The sequence below is a fragment of the Antechinus flavipes genome, chromosome 2 (assembly GCF_016432865.1).
Source record: "Antechinus flavipes isolate AdamAnt ecotype Samford, QLD, Australia chromosome 2, AdamAnt_v2, whole genome shotgun sequence".
In the NCBI taxonomy this organism is placed as follows: Eukaryota; Metazoa; Chordata; class Mammalia; order Dasyuromorphia; family Dasyuridae; genus Antechinus; species Antechinus flavipes.
The window spans coordinates 36,614,708-36,630,416 of record NC_067399.1 but is presented as its reverse complement, the minus strand read 5'-3'; the positions used below and the strand labels follow the sequence as shown (position 1 = coordinate 36,630,416).

At 40.7% G+C, this 15,709-nt stretch overlaps 1 gene segment (V, D, J or C); it reads left to right on the top strand.

Moving 5' to 3' along the window:
- Positions 1 to 7,230: 7,230 nt before the first annotated feature.
- LOC127546374 (immunoglobulin kappa variable 3-15-like) lies at positions 7,231 to 7,959 on the top strand. The segment is given in 2 exon segments: positions 7,231 to 7,293; positions 7,502 to 7,959. Coding segments are annotated over 2 exon segments (513 nt in total).
- The last annotated feature ends 7,750 nt before the right edge of the window (positions 7,960 to 15,709 follow it).

Sequence of the window (15,709 nt, the reverse complement as noted above, 5' to 3'; positions counted from 1 at the left end):
GTATTCTCCCCCTTCTTAAGAATTCTTTGTTTCTCTTTTTTTCTCCCTTCCCACCTGCCTTTCCATTGACTTCCCTAAGCATCTCTAGTTAAACAAGACATAGAAGGAGTGCAGTGATGTGAATGAAAACAAATCCTTTCTACCAAACTAAATGCTTTATCCCAGCAATGACCATGCTTGAGAGACTTAAGCCAACTAGCTGTACCAGATTTAAAATTATATTATAAAGCAGCAGTTACTGAAACCATCTGGTACTGGCTAAGAAATAGACTAGTTGATCAATGGAATAGGTTAGGTTCAAAGGACAAAACAGCCAATAACTTTAATGATCTAGGGTTTGACAAACCCAAAGACACCAGTTTTTGGGATAAGAATGCATTATTTGACAAAAATTGCTGGGAAAATTGGAAATTAGTATGGCAGAAACTAGGCATTGACCCACACTTAACACCGTACACCAAGATAAGGTCAAAATGGGTTCATGACTTAGGCATAAAGAATGAGATGATAAATAATTTGGAAGAGCATAGGATAGTTTACCTCTCAGACCTGTGGAAGAGGGAGAAATTTATGACCAAAGAAGAACTAGAGATCACTATTGACCACAAAATGGAAATTTTTGATTATATCAAATTGAAAAGTTTTTGTACAAACAAAACAAATGCAAACAAGATTAGAAGGGAAACAATAAACTGGGAAAACATTTTTACAGTCAAATGTTCTGATAAAGGCCTCATTTCCAAAATATATAGAGAACTGACTCTAATTTATAAGAAATCAAGCCATTCTCCAATTGATAAATGGTCAAAGGATGTGAACAGACAATTCTCAGACGAAGAAATTAAAACTATTTATAGGCATATGAAAAGATGCTCCAGGTCATAATTAATCAGAGAAATGCCAATTAAGACAACTCTGAGATACCACTACACACCTGTCAGATTGGCTAGAATGACAGGGAAAGATAATGGGGAATGTTGGAGGGGATGTGGGAAAACAGGGACACTGATACATTATTGGTGGAATTGTGAACACATCCAGCTGTTCTGGAGAACAATTTGGAACCATGCTCAAAAAGTTATCAAACTGTGTATCCCCTTTGATCCAGCAGTGTTTCTACTGGGCTTATACCCCAAAGAGATACTAAAGAAGGGAAAGGGACCTGTATGTGCCAAAATGTTTGTGGCAGCTCTCTTTGCAGTGGCTAGAAGCTGGAAATTGGATGGATGCCCATCAATTGGAGAATGGCTGGGTAAATTATAGTATATGAATGTTATGGAATATTACTATTTTGTAAGGAATGCCCAGCAGGATGAATACAGAGAGGACTGGCGAGACTTACATGAACTGATGCTGAGTGAAATGAGCAGAACCAGGAGATCATTATATACCTCAACAGTGATACTGTTTGAGGATCTATTCTGATGTAAGTGGATCTCTTTGATAAAGAGAGCTAATTCAGTCTCAATTGATCAAGGATGGACAGAAGCAGCTACATCCAAAGAAAGAATACTGGGAAATGAATATAAACTGCTTGCATTTTTGTCTTTCTTCCCGGGTTATTTATACCTTCTGAATCCAATTCTCCCTGTGCAACAAGAGAACTGTTTGGTTCTGCACACATATATTGTATCTAGGATATACTGTAACCTATTTAACATGTAAAAGGACTACTTGCCATCTGGGGGAGGGGGTGGAGGGAGGGAGGGGAAAAATCGGAACAGAATTGAGTGCAAGGGATAATGCTGTAAAAAATTAACCTGGCATGGTTTCTATCAATAAAAAGTTATTTTAAAATAAAATTAAATAAAATAAAAGAAGTAAGATGATCTTGCAATTAAAAAATACACAAATCAACATTGGAAACACTTATTTAATGAGAATACTTTCAAATGGATGTGATATTTTATTTTTCCTCTAGACATTTCCAAATGCAAACAATAAACATCTATTGAATGTTTTTTTAAAAAAGAAGGTGGGTGGAGAACTTCATCATTGTTCCTCTGGAGACCTGATTGTCTGGGTCATTATATTGGTCAGAGTTTCTCCATCATCTTTTCTTGATCCTTTCCCAGATCCTGTCCCCTGAGTACTGGTACCCTTCAGGCAACTGTCCTGGCCTCTCTTCTCTTCACCCTCTGTATCACTTTAGTAGGTGATATTAACAGTTCCCACTTATTTCATTCATGTTGCTTTCCTGACAATTTGGAAATCTGCTTCTCCTGTCCTTATCTCTCTGCCACCCTCCAAACTGCTATCTCCTACTGCCTTTCAGACAACTTAATTGGAAGTCCAGTAGATCTTAAAGTCAACATGTCCAAAACAAATCTTGTCTCACCCCTCTCCCCAACCTTCCTCTTCTCCTACTTGTCTCAGTGCTGTAGAGGATGACAACTACCTTTAAACTCTTTAAGACTCTGACTTAGGATTCATCCTGAACTCTTCCTATCTCTGAGCCTTCCCCCACCCCACATCTCATCTGTGGCTAATAGTTAGAATGAGATCTCAATGACCTGGATCTCCTGGTAGAGAGATCACTGGTCTTGAGGCTTATGAAATGTGTTTAACCTAGTTCTGTTGCCTCTATGAGCATAACTAGGACTCTTAAACTATCTGAATTTTATATTAATAATATTAATGAGAAATTATGTTGCATTTAAATTTTTGCAAAGCACTTTTCATATGCTAATCATTTAATTTCTATTCTATTCCTCCAAAATACTTGACAGTTTTCTATCTCATTAAAGAGCTATTTTATTCTCTGTATGTTTATGCTCAGATGACAGGGTAAGAGAAAAGTTCCAGGAACCTCATGCCTAACACTCTTGTCATATATAGGGCAGAAAAAAAATGTGGTAAAATCCCAGAAAGGAGCACTTCAAGGCACAAGGAATGACTCCATATCACAAAAGACTAGTAGCATCTAGTAAACTCCAGAGAAGATCTTGGAAAAACAATGTTCCATAATGCAATAATATTAAAATCAGGAATATCTTATTCTGCCAATCTTAAATTTAATCACACAGGGAACAAAACTGACCTTTAGTGGAATAAAGGAGTTTTAAATACTTTGGATGAAAGATATAACTGAGCCTTTTCCCCTGAGTTAGGATACAGATTTTCTGGGCTGCCTCACGGGAAGATTTTTCGACCTCAGAGAAAAAGGCTAATTCCTGTTTTGATTTTATTTTCCATGTAGTTGTGGGATGGTACTTACACTGGACTACCACACTCCTGCATGAGAAAACATCTGTTTTCTCCCCTTCCATTGCCCCTCTCTGTTCCAAGCTTTCCTATTATTTTCTGTCCATACAATCTCCCAGAATCCCAACAGGACTGTGAATCTTGATTATCCTCTCACACTCATAGCAGAAAGGCCACTTGTTGCCAAGTCATTTATCCTTTAACAATGGATCTCCTATGAGCTACCTCCACCTGTCTTATCTGTCAATGTAGCCTCACTATTTTCCCCAATACCCAGCAGTGCAAAAGGTCTGATTCTGGAGGAAAAGAGAAAATACCACCCGCAGGCTGTGGAGGGCAGAAGGGCTGCAGCCAGAGCTCAGGGCCCATCTGTGGCAGTGGCTTTTATTTCCTATGAGCTGAGAACACGGCCTGGCCATGTGCAGGGGAGGATAGAGACAGGACACAGTGATGGGAAGGAGCAATGGGGGACAGCTGCCCAGCACAGCCATGACCATGCCTTAGTGACCCCTGAGGGAAGGAGCTGGGATGGAGAGAAGCTAGGCTGACCCTGCTGGATCCAGCAAGGGCAGAGCCTCTATATGTGTCTGGGGACAGTGTTGGGGACTGATGGGAAACATGATTGGCTAGGGAAGAGACATTTCCTTTCACTTCTGTACCAAATTATAGCTTGGGAGTCATGTGGACCTTTTTCAGGCAAAGGGAGCATCAGAGTTAAGGGATATGCCCAATGTCCCACATCTACTAAAAGTCTGATTTCATATTTGAACTCAGGTCTTCCTGTCACTAAGACTGGTCTGTTTGCACTGAGCTGCCTTTACATTCTTCTTCTTTTTTCTATTTTATGTGGTTTCTTTGTTTGTTTGTTTTTTTTTTTTTTTAAATAACTTTTTATTGACAGAATCCATGCCAGGGTAATTTTTTACAGCATTATCCCTTGCACTCGCTTCTGTTCCGATTTTTCCCCTCCCTTCCTCCACCCCCTCCCCCAGATGGCAAACAGTCCTTTATATGTTAAATATGTCACAATATATCCTAAATACCATATATGTGTGCAGAACCAAACAGTTTTCTTGTTGCACAGGGAGAATTGGATTCAGAAGGTATAAATAACCCGGGAAGAAAAACAAAAATGCAAATAGTTTACATTCATTTCCCAGTTTTCTTTCTTTGGGTGTACCATGTTTCCCCGATAATAAGCCCTCCCCGAAAATAAGCCCTATTGAGATTGCTACTGTAGTGAAGGTGATCCCCTACGCTACATGCTACATTATGGTACCCTCTGTATGCACCGTTCCCCCCCCCCCCTTTCCCCCCGGTGAAATGCACAGCCGCGTTCCGAGCTGCATCCAATCAGAGCTGCAGCAGTAAGCGCGTTATCCTGTTCTTCCTTTTTTTTTTTTTTTTAAATAACTTTTTATTGATAGAACCCATACCAGGGTAATTTTTTTACAGCATTATCCCTTGCATTCACTTCTGTTCCGATTTTTCCCCTTCCTCTCTCCACCCCCTCCCCCAGATGGCAAGCAGTCCTTTATATGTTGAATAGGTTACAGTATATCCTAGATACAATATATGTGTGCAGAACTGAACAGTTCTCTTGTTGCACAGGGAGAATTGGATTCAGAAGGTAGAAATAACCCGGGAAGAAAAACAAAAATGCAAGCAGTTTATATTCTTTTCCCAGTGTTCTTTCTTTGGGTGTAGCTGCTTCTGTCCATCTTTGATCTATTGAAACTGAATTAGCTCTCTTTATCAAAGAGATCCACTTCCATCAGAATACATCCTCAAACAGTATCATTGTTGAAGTATAGAATGATCTCCTGGTTCTGCTCATTTAACTCAGCATCAGTTCATGTAAATCTAACCACTCCTCTCTGTATTCATCCTGCTGGGCATTCCTTACAGAACAATAATATTCCATAACACTCATATACCACAATTTACCCAGCCATTCTCCAATTGATGGGCATCCATTAAATTTCCAGTTTCTAGCCACTACAAACAGGGCTGCCACAAACATTTTGGCACATACAGGTCCCTTTCCCTTCTTTAGTATCTCTTTGGGGTATAAGCCCAGTAGAAACACTGCTGGATCAAAACATCCTGTTCTTCCCCAGTGATTTGCTTGCTGGCACCATTGAGAGCAGTGCCGCGGAGGAGAGCGGAGGCAGGACAACATAAAAATCCGGTATGTAAGCAGGAGTGAGGGGGCATAATGGAGGATAAAAGGGGAAGAACTCAGCCAGCACTCATCGCACTAAAGAAATGAAGAACTTCCTTGCAGAGAGAAGAATAGATCAAGTAATGATTCCTGCAGGAATGACTACCTATCTCCAGACCCTTGATATTGCAATAAACAAGCCATTCAAGGACCATTTGCACATGGAAGTCAATGACTATATTGAAAAGAGAATGGAAAGAAATCAGTGTGGAAACTTTGTGAAGCCCTGTCTGCAAGAAGCCATGACTTGGGTGAAGAAGTCATGGGATAAAATTACTGACACCTGTGTCGCCAAGGCACTATAAGCAGGTTACCTGGACAGGACATGTTCACTTAAAGAGAGCTATATTGCTGGACATGACAGATTGGGTCCACTTCTTCCAAAGGAAATAGAGGCGCAAGACAATCAGGATGGAATTCGGGGTATGGACACTTATGAGGATGTTGTTGAAGAAGATGACATGATCATTATTGAATAAAGGTACTTTTTTTTGTTCACATTTACTTGTTTATTAAAATTGTTGTCAATGTTCATTAAAATAAGTCCTCCCCTGAAAATAAGCCCTCTGGTGTTTTTCTGTCCAAAAAAATAATAAGACAGTGTCTTATTATTGGGGAAACATGGTAGCTGCTTCTGTGCATCCTTGATCAACTGAAACTGAATTACTTCTCTTTATCGAAGAGATTCCATCAGAATACATCCTCAAACAGTATCATTGTTGAAGTATATAATGATCTCCTGGTTCTGCTCATTTCACTTAGCATCAGTTCACTTTCCATTCTTCCTAAAGGATCCTGTGGCTACTCTATTTGAATGGGAATTCATATAAATTCCAAAGTTCCCAAAGATGATCTCCACAGTGGGGTCAATGAGGAAGAAAAAGAAGTTTCTCTTGATGTAGAGGGGTCCCTCTAAATCTTGATTTCTTATACACTCTATTTAATCAATGAATAAATTAATACATGAAAAAATACAGATTAGGCATTTGTTAGGGGCCAAGCCTTGTGCTAAGGACCAGAGACACAAGGGCAACAGTAAGCTGGTCCCCGCTCCCCAGGAGCTCACAGAGGACTGAGGAAAGTTGTCACATGTTGGAGATTTCAATGCAGGTTGGAGGGAGAGGTCATTTAGTTCTCCAAGTACAGGAAAAAGTGATGATAATTTCTCTCCATTAAAGCCATTTCTTCTAATCAAATGAGATCCATTTCAGGTGCTGAATCAGTTGACATTTCCAAGGACTTTGGTAGCAGGGACTTCCTTCAGTGGCTCTGCCAGTCATGCAGTGAGGAGGAAATCCAATATTATATATATCAGGAGAAGGAAATGACTCGCTTCTGTTATACTGATTGGAATGCTGCAAAGTTCTTCCTGACATTCACATGTAGTTATTTCTGTGAACAGGTGGGGAATCTCATAAGAATTATGAGGGATGGGAGGGAGCAATTCAGGCTACAAGGCAGGGTGACCCCCTTTGAAATGAGTGGTCATATATGTGAATGTCATCAGGATGGTACCATACTGGTCTTGAGTTTTCTTGGAAGTTTTGATAATTTCAGGTCCATGGGGACAGAATAAGAACTAATCTCCCAGGATATCCCCATCCCAAGGTCCCAGAAGGGGACTGCTCCCCTGATACAGCTCAGGATTCTGGGCTAGCCAGGAGGGGAGATCATTGGTCCTGCCTCTGAGCAGAAGCCTCCCTCCCTGGGCTGCTTTGCATGGCTCACTCCCAGCCCAGGAAGTTCCGCAGAGACAACTATAAAACGGCAGCTGGGGAGGCAGGGGCTGGGCAGCTCAGAGCTCAGGCACATGGAGATGGGGTCCCAGGCTCAGATGCTCTTTCTCCTGTTGCTCTGGATCCCAGGTGAGTGAAGAAGAGCATAGACAGGCCTGTCTTTTGTCGCTCTAGGGAAATTTGGGATTTTGTGGGTCAGAGAAAAAATATGTCTGTTTGCGGGGTCATGGGGCAGGGCCCAGCTCCTCAATGTTTCATTGATTGTCAGAGACATTTCTCTTTTTGTGAATATAGCCTGGCAATGTTCTCACTGTTTCTCTTGTGTTTGTGATTCCAGATGCCCGAGGGGCCATTGTGCTGACCCAGTCTCCAGCCTCCCTGGCTGCGTCTCCAGGAGAGAGAGTCACCATGTCCTGCAAGGCCAGTCAGAGTATCAGCACCAACCTACACTGGTACCAACAGAAACCAGGCCAGCCCCCTCGGCTCCTCATTAGGTATGCAACCACCCTGCAGTCGGGGGTCCCTGCCCGGTTCAGTGGCAGTGGCTCTGGGACAGATTTCTCCCTCACAATCAGCAACATGGAGGCTGAGGACGCTGCAGTCTATTACTGTCAGCAGTACTATAGTTCTCCTCCCACAGTGATACAGCCCCGAACAAAAACCTGCCCAGCAGCTGCTGAGGGAGCATCAGGGCCCCAGGGGCCTCTCCTTCCCCTAAGCTGGGATGGGGGCAGTTTCTCTGGGCTGCCTCAGGGGGAGGTTTCTGTGTCTCAGAGGAAGATACCATGGCTGTGATAAGTTCTGATCTTGATTCCTTTCCCGGCCAAGAATCATGAGGTGACACAATCAAATAATCCCCCCCCCACACACACACACAAAGTAGGGCTTGTCTAACCCATATGTGACCATCTGTCTTCTTTACAAATCTTCAAACAGTGTTCTTGTAGCCTTTTCTGGAAGAAGTTTAGTATGGGCGGCCGGACCCCCAAGGGAGCTCATTGATGCGGTGGTTAGAGCCTCATTGTCAGGAAGCCCTGAATTCCATTGCAGCCTGAGATCCTTTTCCGTTGTGTGATTCTGGACACGTCACTTAACCTTTGTCTCAGTCTTCTAGGGTTGTTGAGAGAATCACTTGCGATGATGATTGTAAAGTGCCTCTCACTGCACCTGACACTTTGAGCTATTATTCTTATGACGGCGCCTCCAGGGCCGGATCATCAGTTGTACTTGGACGCAGTTGTCTCTGCCAGGGAGGCTGTTCTTAGATTGAGTCTAAACTCGGCCTCTCTGCCCCGTCCCCGCTTTCATCACTTTCTGTACTTCGGTATCAGGCAGAAGAAGTCACCCCCTCCTCTTGTCACAGCCCTTTTGATACTTGAAGGCCGTCACTCCCTGCCCCATATTAGGCCCGGCTCCTCTGCTGGTTGTTGGACTCTGTTGATTTGTGGTTTCACTGAGGCAGAACATCAGGAGAGTGTCACAGTCTGTCAGACACTCCATGGAGTCCGGGCCTTCCAGCTGGGCAGAAGCCCACTCAGCCATGGGCGCCCATGCTGAGAACCCTTTTTATCACATCCTTCCTAAGCTCACTGAGAGGGCTCCACCCAAGCCCGTGGGGTCCTTCTCCATTGTTCTGCACATCCTCAGCATATAGCATGAGACTATGGATCATCCAATAGCTGCCCCATTCTTTTGCCACCTGACAGATCTGTGAGCTCATATTCTGGATGAGTCTATATTCTCCCCCTTCTTAAGAATTCTTTGTTTCCATTTGTTCTTCCTTCCCAGATGCCTTTCCATTGATTTCCCTAAGCACCTCGAGTTAATCAAGACATAGAAGGAGTGCAGTGATGTAAATGAAAACAAATCCTTTCTACCAAACTAAATGCTTTATCCCTGCAATGACCCTGCTTGACCGGGAAAGAAATTGAGAAATCGGATCTTTTCCTCTTTGTGTTATATTATGTTAATTTGTTTGTCGGTTTTACTGAACTGTTCCCAACTCTTTTTAATTTTTTATTATTTGTCATAGTCTTTTGAGTATAAGACCAAGCAGAGATATATCTATAATTCAATGTAAAAGAAAAGATACTAATAAATTTATGTCAAAATAAAGTCATTGTAATGTGCAAATTATGTTTACATCTACATCTTGCTGAAAAAACTATCTATAAATATGGTTCCCTCTTTCTAATTTAGTCTTTTTCTTAAAAAGTGGTCTTACTGAGTAGAATAAGCTGGGATATGTTTGTGAATTAATATAAAGAATTTAATTTTCCTCTTCCAGTTAAGATGGCGGAGAGGAGGCACACAGCTGTGTAGCTCCACGTTTTCTCTCACTATCCATTTCATTACAAGCCTCTGAATTAATGCTTGACTGAAAAAAAACCCACAAATAGTTACAAAGAGAAGACATCCTTGAGATTCGCCAAGAAAGGTCTGTCTTTACTGGAGGGCTGGGGCGCTTTTAGATCGGGCGCAGGCGGCGGGCAGCGGCAGTGAGAGCATGGGAGCAAAATGGAGAGGGGGTGGGGAGTGATCGCAGCCGTCTCTGCGGGGAGAGCTTTGCTACAGGATTAGATACTTTGCTCCGGCAGCAAGTCAGCAGCCCAGCAGAGAAGCTAAAAACACCGGGGGTGAAGAATACAACCCCAAACAGCTGGAGTCTCTCGGGACCAGGCCGCCTCCCCTTCCCCCCCCACAGTGACTCAGCACGCTCTGGGATCTCAGAGCGCAGGCGCAGCACAGTCGGGCTAGTGCCTCACTGCTGCCCCCCGCAGTCTGTAGAGGAAGTTCGGTAACACCACCCAGCCCCTCCCCCAAAGAAAGACTCCAGTTTTTTCTGTTTTTCTTTGCTAGTTTGTCTCTGATTATTAGACAGAATGAGCAAGAAACTGAAGAGGACTTTAAACCTTGACAGCTTCTATACAGATAGAGAGCAGACTCTAAACCCTGAGGAGACTAAAAACAGACAGTCTCCAGGTGAATCCCCAAAGGAGGAGATCATCTGTTCCTCAGCACAGATGAACCTCATAGAAGTGATTAAAAAGGCTCTCACAAGGGAGCTAGAAGAAAAATGGGAAAAGGAGAGGGAGGCTTGGCAAAAGGAGAGGGAGGCTTGGGAAAAGGAGAGGGAGGCTTGGCAAAAGAGCCTGGAGAAGTCATCCCACTCACTTAAAGAGAGACTGGATAAAGAAATAAAATCCTTGAAAAATAGGATTAGTGAACTGGAAACAGAAAATAGCTCTCTAAAAAACAAAATTGGTGAAATGCTAAAAAATTCCACAGAACAAAAGAACGCAATGGGACAATTAGAAAAAGATTTTAAAAGAGTGAGTGAAGAAAATACTTCACTGAAAATCAGAATTGAACAATTGGAATTGAATGACTCAAGGAGATAAGAAGAATCAGTCAAGCAAATTCAAAAAAATCAAACAATGGAAAAGAATGTGAAATACCTTCTGGGGAAGACAACAGACCTGGAAAACAGATCCAGGAGACACAATCTGAGAATCATCGGACTCCCAGAAAAGCATGATTGAAAAAAAGAGCCTGGACACTATTTTCCAGGAAATTATCAAAGAGAGACTTCCAGCCAAGATGGCGGAGAGGAGGCACACAACTGTGTAACCCCCGCGTTTTTCTCTCACTATCCATTTCATTTCATGCCTCTGAATTAATGCTCGACTAGAAAAAAACATACAATTAGTTACCAAGAGAAACCATCCTTGAGACTCGTCAAGAAAGGTCTGTTTTTGCGCGAGGGCGGGGACGGTTATTAGATCGGAAGCAGGCTGCGGGCAGAAGCAGCAACGAGAGCACGGAAGGCGGCTCAGAGCCGAGCAGAGCGGAGAGGGGGTTGGGCGTGATCGCAGCAGTGTCTGCGGGGAAAGCTTTGTTACAGGATTAGATACTTTGCCCCAGCAGCAAGTCAGCAGCCCAGCAGAGAAGCTAAAAACACCGGGGGGTGAAGAATACAACCCCAAACAGCTGGAGTCTCTTGGGAACTGGCCACCCCTCCCCCACAGTGTCTCAGCACACTCGAATCTCAGAGCGCAGGTGCAGCACAGTAGGGCCAGTGCCTCACGGCTACCCTGCCCCTCCCCCAAAGAAAGCAGTTTCCATTCAAGGGTTTTTTTCTTCTGTTTCTTTGATAATTTGTCTTTGATTATTAGACAGAATGAGCAAGAAACTGAAAAAGACTTTAACCCTTGACAGCTTCTATACAGATAGAGAGCAGACTCCAAATCCTGAGGAGACTAAAAACAAACAGTCCCCAGGTGAATCCCCAAAGGAGGAGATCATCTGTTCCTCAGCACAGATGAATCTCATGGAGGAAATTAAAAAGGCTCTCACAAGGGAGCTAGAAGAAAAATGGGAAAAGCAGAGTGAGGCTTTGCAAAAGGAGAGGGAGACTTGGCAAAAGAGCCTGGAGAAGTCAGTTAAAGAGAGAGTGGATAAAGAAATCAAATCCTTGAAAAATAGGATTGGTGAACTGGAAAACAAAATTGGCGAAATGGAAAAAAATTCCACAGAACAAAAGAACTCAATTGGACAATTAGAAAAAGATCTTAAAAAAGTGAGTGAAAAAAATACTTCACTGAAAATCAGGGTCGAACAAATGGAATTGAATGACTCGAGGAGACAAGAAGAATCAGTCAAGCAAATCCAAAAAAATCAAACAATGGAAAAGAATGTGAAATACCTTCTGGGGAAGATAACAGACCTGGAAAACAGATCCAGGAGAGACAACCTGAGAATCATCGGACTCCCAGAAAAGTATGATGAATAAAAGAGCCTGGACACTATTTTCCAGGAAATTATCAAAGCGAACTGCCCAGAAGTCATAGAAACAGAGGGTAAAATAGACATTGAAATAATTCATCGATCCCCTACTGAAAGGGATCCTAAAATCAAAACACCAAGAAATATAGTGGCCAAATGCCAGAACCCTCAGATGAAGGAAAAAATACTGCAAGCAGCTAGAAAAACCCAATTCAAGTATCGAGGAGCCACAATAAGGATCACCCAGAATCTGGCAGCATCCACATTAAAGGATTGAAGGGCCTGGAATATGATATTCCGAAAGGCTAAGGAACTTGGGATGCAACCAAAAATAACTTACCCAGCGAGAATGAGCATCTTTTTCCAGGGAAGAAGATGGACATTCAATGAAGTAAGCGAATTTCACCTATTTTTGATGAAAAAGCCAGAACTTAACAAAAAATTTTATCTACAAGTACAGAACTCAAGAGAAATCTAAAAAGGTAAAGATTAATCTTGAGAACTATATTTCGGTTATAAAGATGTATAAAGAATACAGATATACCTTGTTCTAGAAACTAGATGTGGAAAGGACATTGTACCAGAAAAAGGGTAAAGTGGGGGTAGTACATCTCATGAAGAGGCATAGGAAACCTATTATATCTGAGATAAAGAATGGAGAGGGATGAATATAGTGAGTATTTTACTGCTTTCAGAATTGGCTTTAAGAGAAAAATTTTAGACATATTCAATCTATGGTGAAACTTCTCCCACCTCATTGAAAAGTGAGAAGGGAAAAGTGAAAAGGGAAGGAATAAGCTAAGTGGAAGGGAATATGGTAACTAGGAGGGAAAAGGGTAAGATAGGGGGAGGAACTCTAAGGGGGGAGGGGATACTAAAAAAGGGAGGGCTGTGAGAAGCAAGTGGTGCTCAAAAGCTTAATACTGGGAAGGGGGGTAAGGGGGTAAGAAGGGAAAAAAGCATAAACCGGGGTTAATAAGATGGCAAGTAATACAGAAATGGTCATTTTAACCATAAATGTGAACGGGGTAAACTCCTCCATAAAGAGGAAGTGGTTAGCCGAATGGATTAAAAGCCAGAATCCCACAATATGTTGTTTACAGGAAACACACCTGAAGCGGGGAGATATATGCAGGTTAAAGGTAAAAGATTGGAGCAAAATCTACTATGCTTCAGGTGAAGTCAAAAAAGCAGGGGTAGCCATCCTGATCTCAGATCAAGCTAAAGCAAAAATTGATCTAATCAAAAGAGATAAGGAAGGGCACTATATCTTGCTAAAGGGTAGAATGAATAATGAAGCAGTATCTATATTAAACATATATGCACCAAGTGGTGTAGCATCTAAATTCTTAAAAGAGAAATTAAGAGAGCTGCAAGAAGAAATAGACAGTAAAACTATAATAATGGGAGATCTCAACCTTGTACTCTCAGAATTAGATAAATCAAACCACAAAATAAATAAGAAAGAAGTCAAAGAGATAAATAGAATACTAGAAAAATTAGATATGATAGATCTCTGGAGAAAATGTAATGGAGACAGAAAGGAATACACCTTCTTTTCAGCAGTTCATGGAACTTATATAAAAATTGACCATATATTAGGACATAAAAACCTCAAACTCAAATGCAGTAAGGCAGAAATAGTAAATGCATCCTTTTCAGACCACGATGCAAAGAAAATTACATTCAACAAAAAACCAGGGGGAAGTAGACCAAAAAAAATTGGAAACTAAATAATCTCATACTAAAGAATGATTGGGTGAAACAGCAAATTATAGCCATAATTAATAACTTCATCCAAGAAAACGATAATAATGAGACATCATACCAAAATGTATGGGATGCAGCCAAAGCGGTAATAAGGGGAAATCTCATATCTCTAGAGGCCTATTTGTATAAAATAGAGAAAGAGAAGGTCAATGAATTGGGCTTGCAACTAAAAATGCTAGAAAAGGAACAAATTAAAAACCCCCAGTCAAACACTAAACTTGAAATTCTAAAAATAAAAGGAGAGATCAATAAAATTGAAAGTAAAAAAACTATTGAATTAATTAATAAAACTAAGAGTTGGTTCTATGAAAAAACCAACAAAATAGACAAACCCTTAGTAAATCTGATTTAAAAAAGGAAAGAGGAAAATCAAATTGTTAGTCTTAAAAATGAAAAGGGAGAACTCACCACTAACGAAGAGGAAATTAGAGCAATAATTAGGAGTTACTTTGCCCAACTTTACGCCAATAAATTCGACAAATTAAATGAAATAGAAGAATACCTCCAAAAATGCAGCTTGCCTAAACTAACAGAGGAAGAAGTAAATATCCTAAACAGTCCCATCTCAGAAAAAGAAATAGAACAAACTATCAATCAACTCCCTAAGAAAAAATCCCCAGGACCAGATGGATTTACATCTGAATTCTATCAAACATTTAAAGACCAATTAACTCCAATGCTAAATAAACTATTTGAAAAAGTAGGGATTGAAGGAGTCCTACCAAACTCCTTTTATGACACAGACATGGTACTGATACCTAAACCAGGTAGGCTGAAAACAGAGAAAGAAAATTATAGACCAATCTCCCTAATGGATATTGATGCTAAAATCTTAAATAAAATATTAGCAAAAAGATTACAGAAAATCATCCCCAGGATAATACACTATGACCAAGTAGGATTTATACCAGGAATGCAGGGCTGGTTCAATATTAGGAAAACTATTAGCATAATTGACTATATCAATAACCAAATAAACAAAAACCATATGATCATCTCAATAGATGCATAAAATCCAACATCCATTCCTAATAAAAACACTTGAGAGCATAGGAATAAATGGACTTTTCCTTAAAATAGTCAGGAGCATATATTTAAAACCATCAGTAAGCATCATATGCAATGGGGAAAAACTGGAACCTTTTCCAGTAAGATCTGGAGTGAAGCAAGGTTGCCCACTATCACCATTATTATTTAATATCATATTAGAAACACTAGCCTTGGCAATAAGAGTCAAGAAAGATATTAAAGGAATTAGAGTAGGCAATGAGGAAACCAAACTATCACTCTTTGCAGATGATATGATGGTATACCTAGAGAACCCCAGAGATTCTACTAAAAAGCTATTAGAAATAATTCATAATTTTAGCAAAGTAGCTGGCTACAAAATAAATCCCCATAAATCCTCAGCATTTTTATACATTACCAACAAAACCCAACAGCAAGAGATACAAAGAGAAATTCCATTCAGAATAACTGTTGATACCATAAAATATTTGGGAATCTATCTACCAAAGGAAAGTCAGGAATTATATGAGCAAAATTATAAAAAAGTCTCCACACAAATAAAGTCAGGCTTAAATAATTGGAAAAATATTAAGTGCTCTTGGATCGGCCGAGCGAACATAATAAAGATGACAATATTCCCTAAACTAATCTATTTATTTAGTGCTATACCAATCAGACTTCCAAGAAAATATTTTAATGATCTAGAAAAAATAACAACAAAATTCATATGGAACAATAAAAAGTCGAGAATCTCAAGGGAATTAATGAAAAAAAATCAAATGAAGGTGGCCTAGCTGTACCTGATCTAAAATTATATTATAAAGCAGTAGTCACCAAAACCATTTGGTACTGGCTAAGAAATAGATTAGTGGATCAGTGGAAAAGGCTAGGTTCACAAGACAGAATAGTCAATTACTATAGCAATCTAGTGTTTGACAAACCCAAAGCCCCTAACTTCTGGGATAAGAATTCATTATTTGAT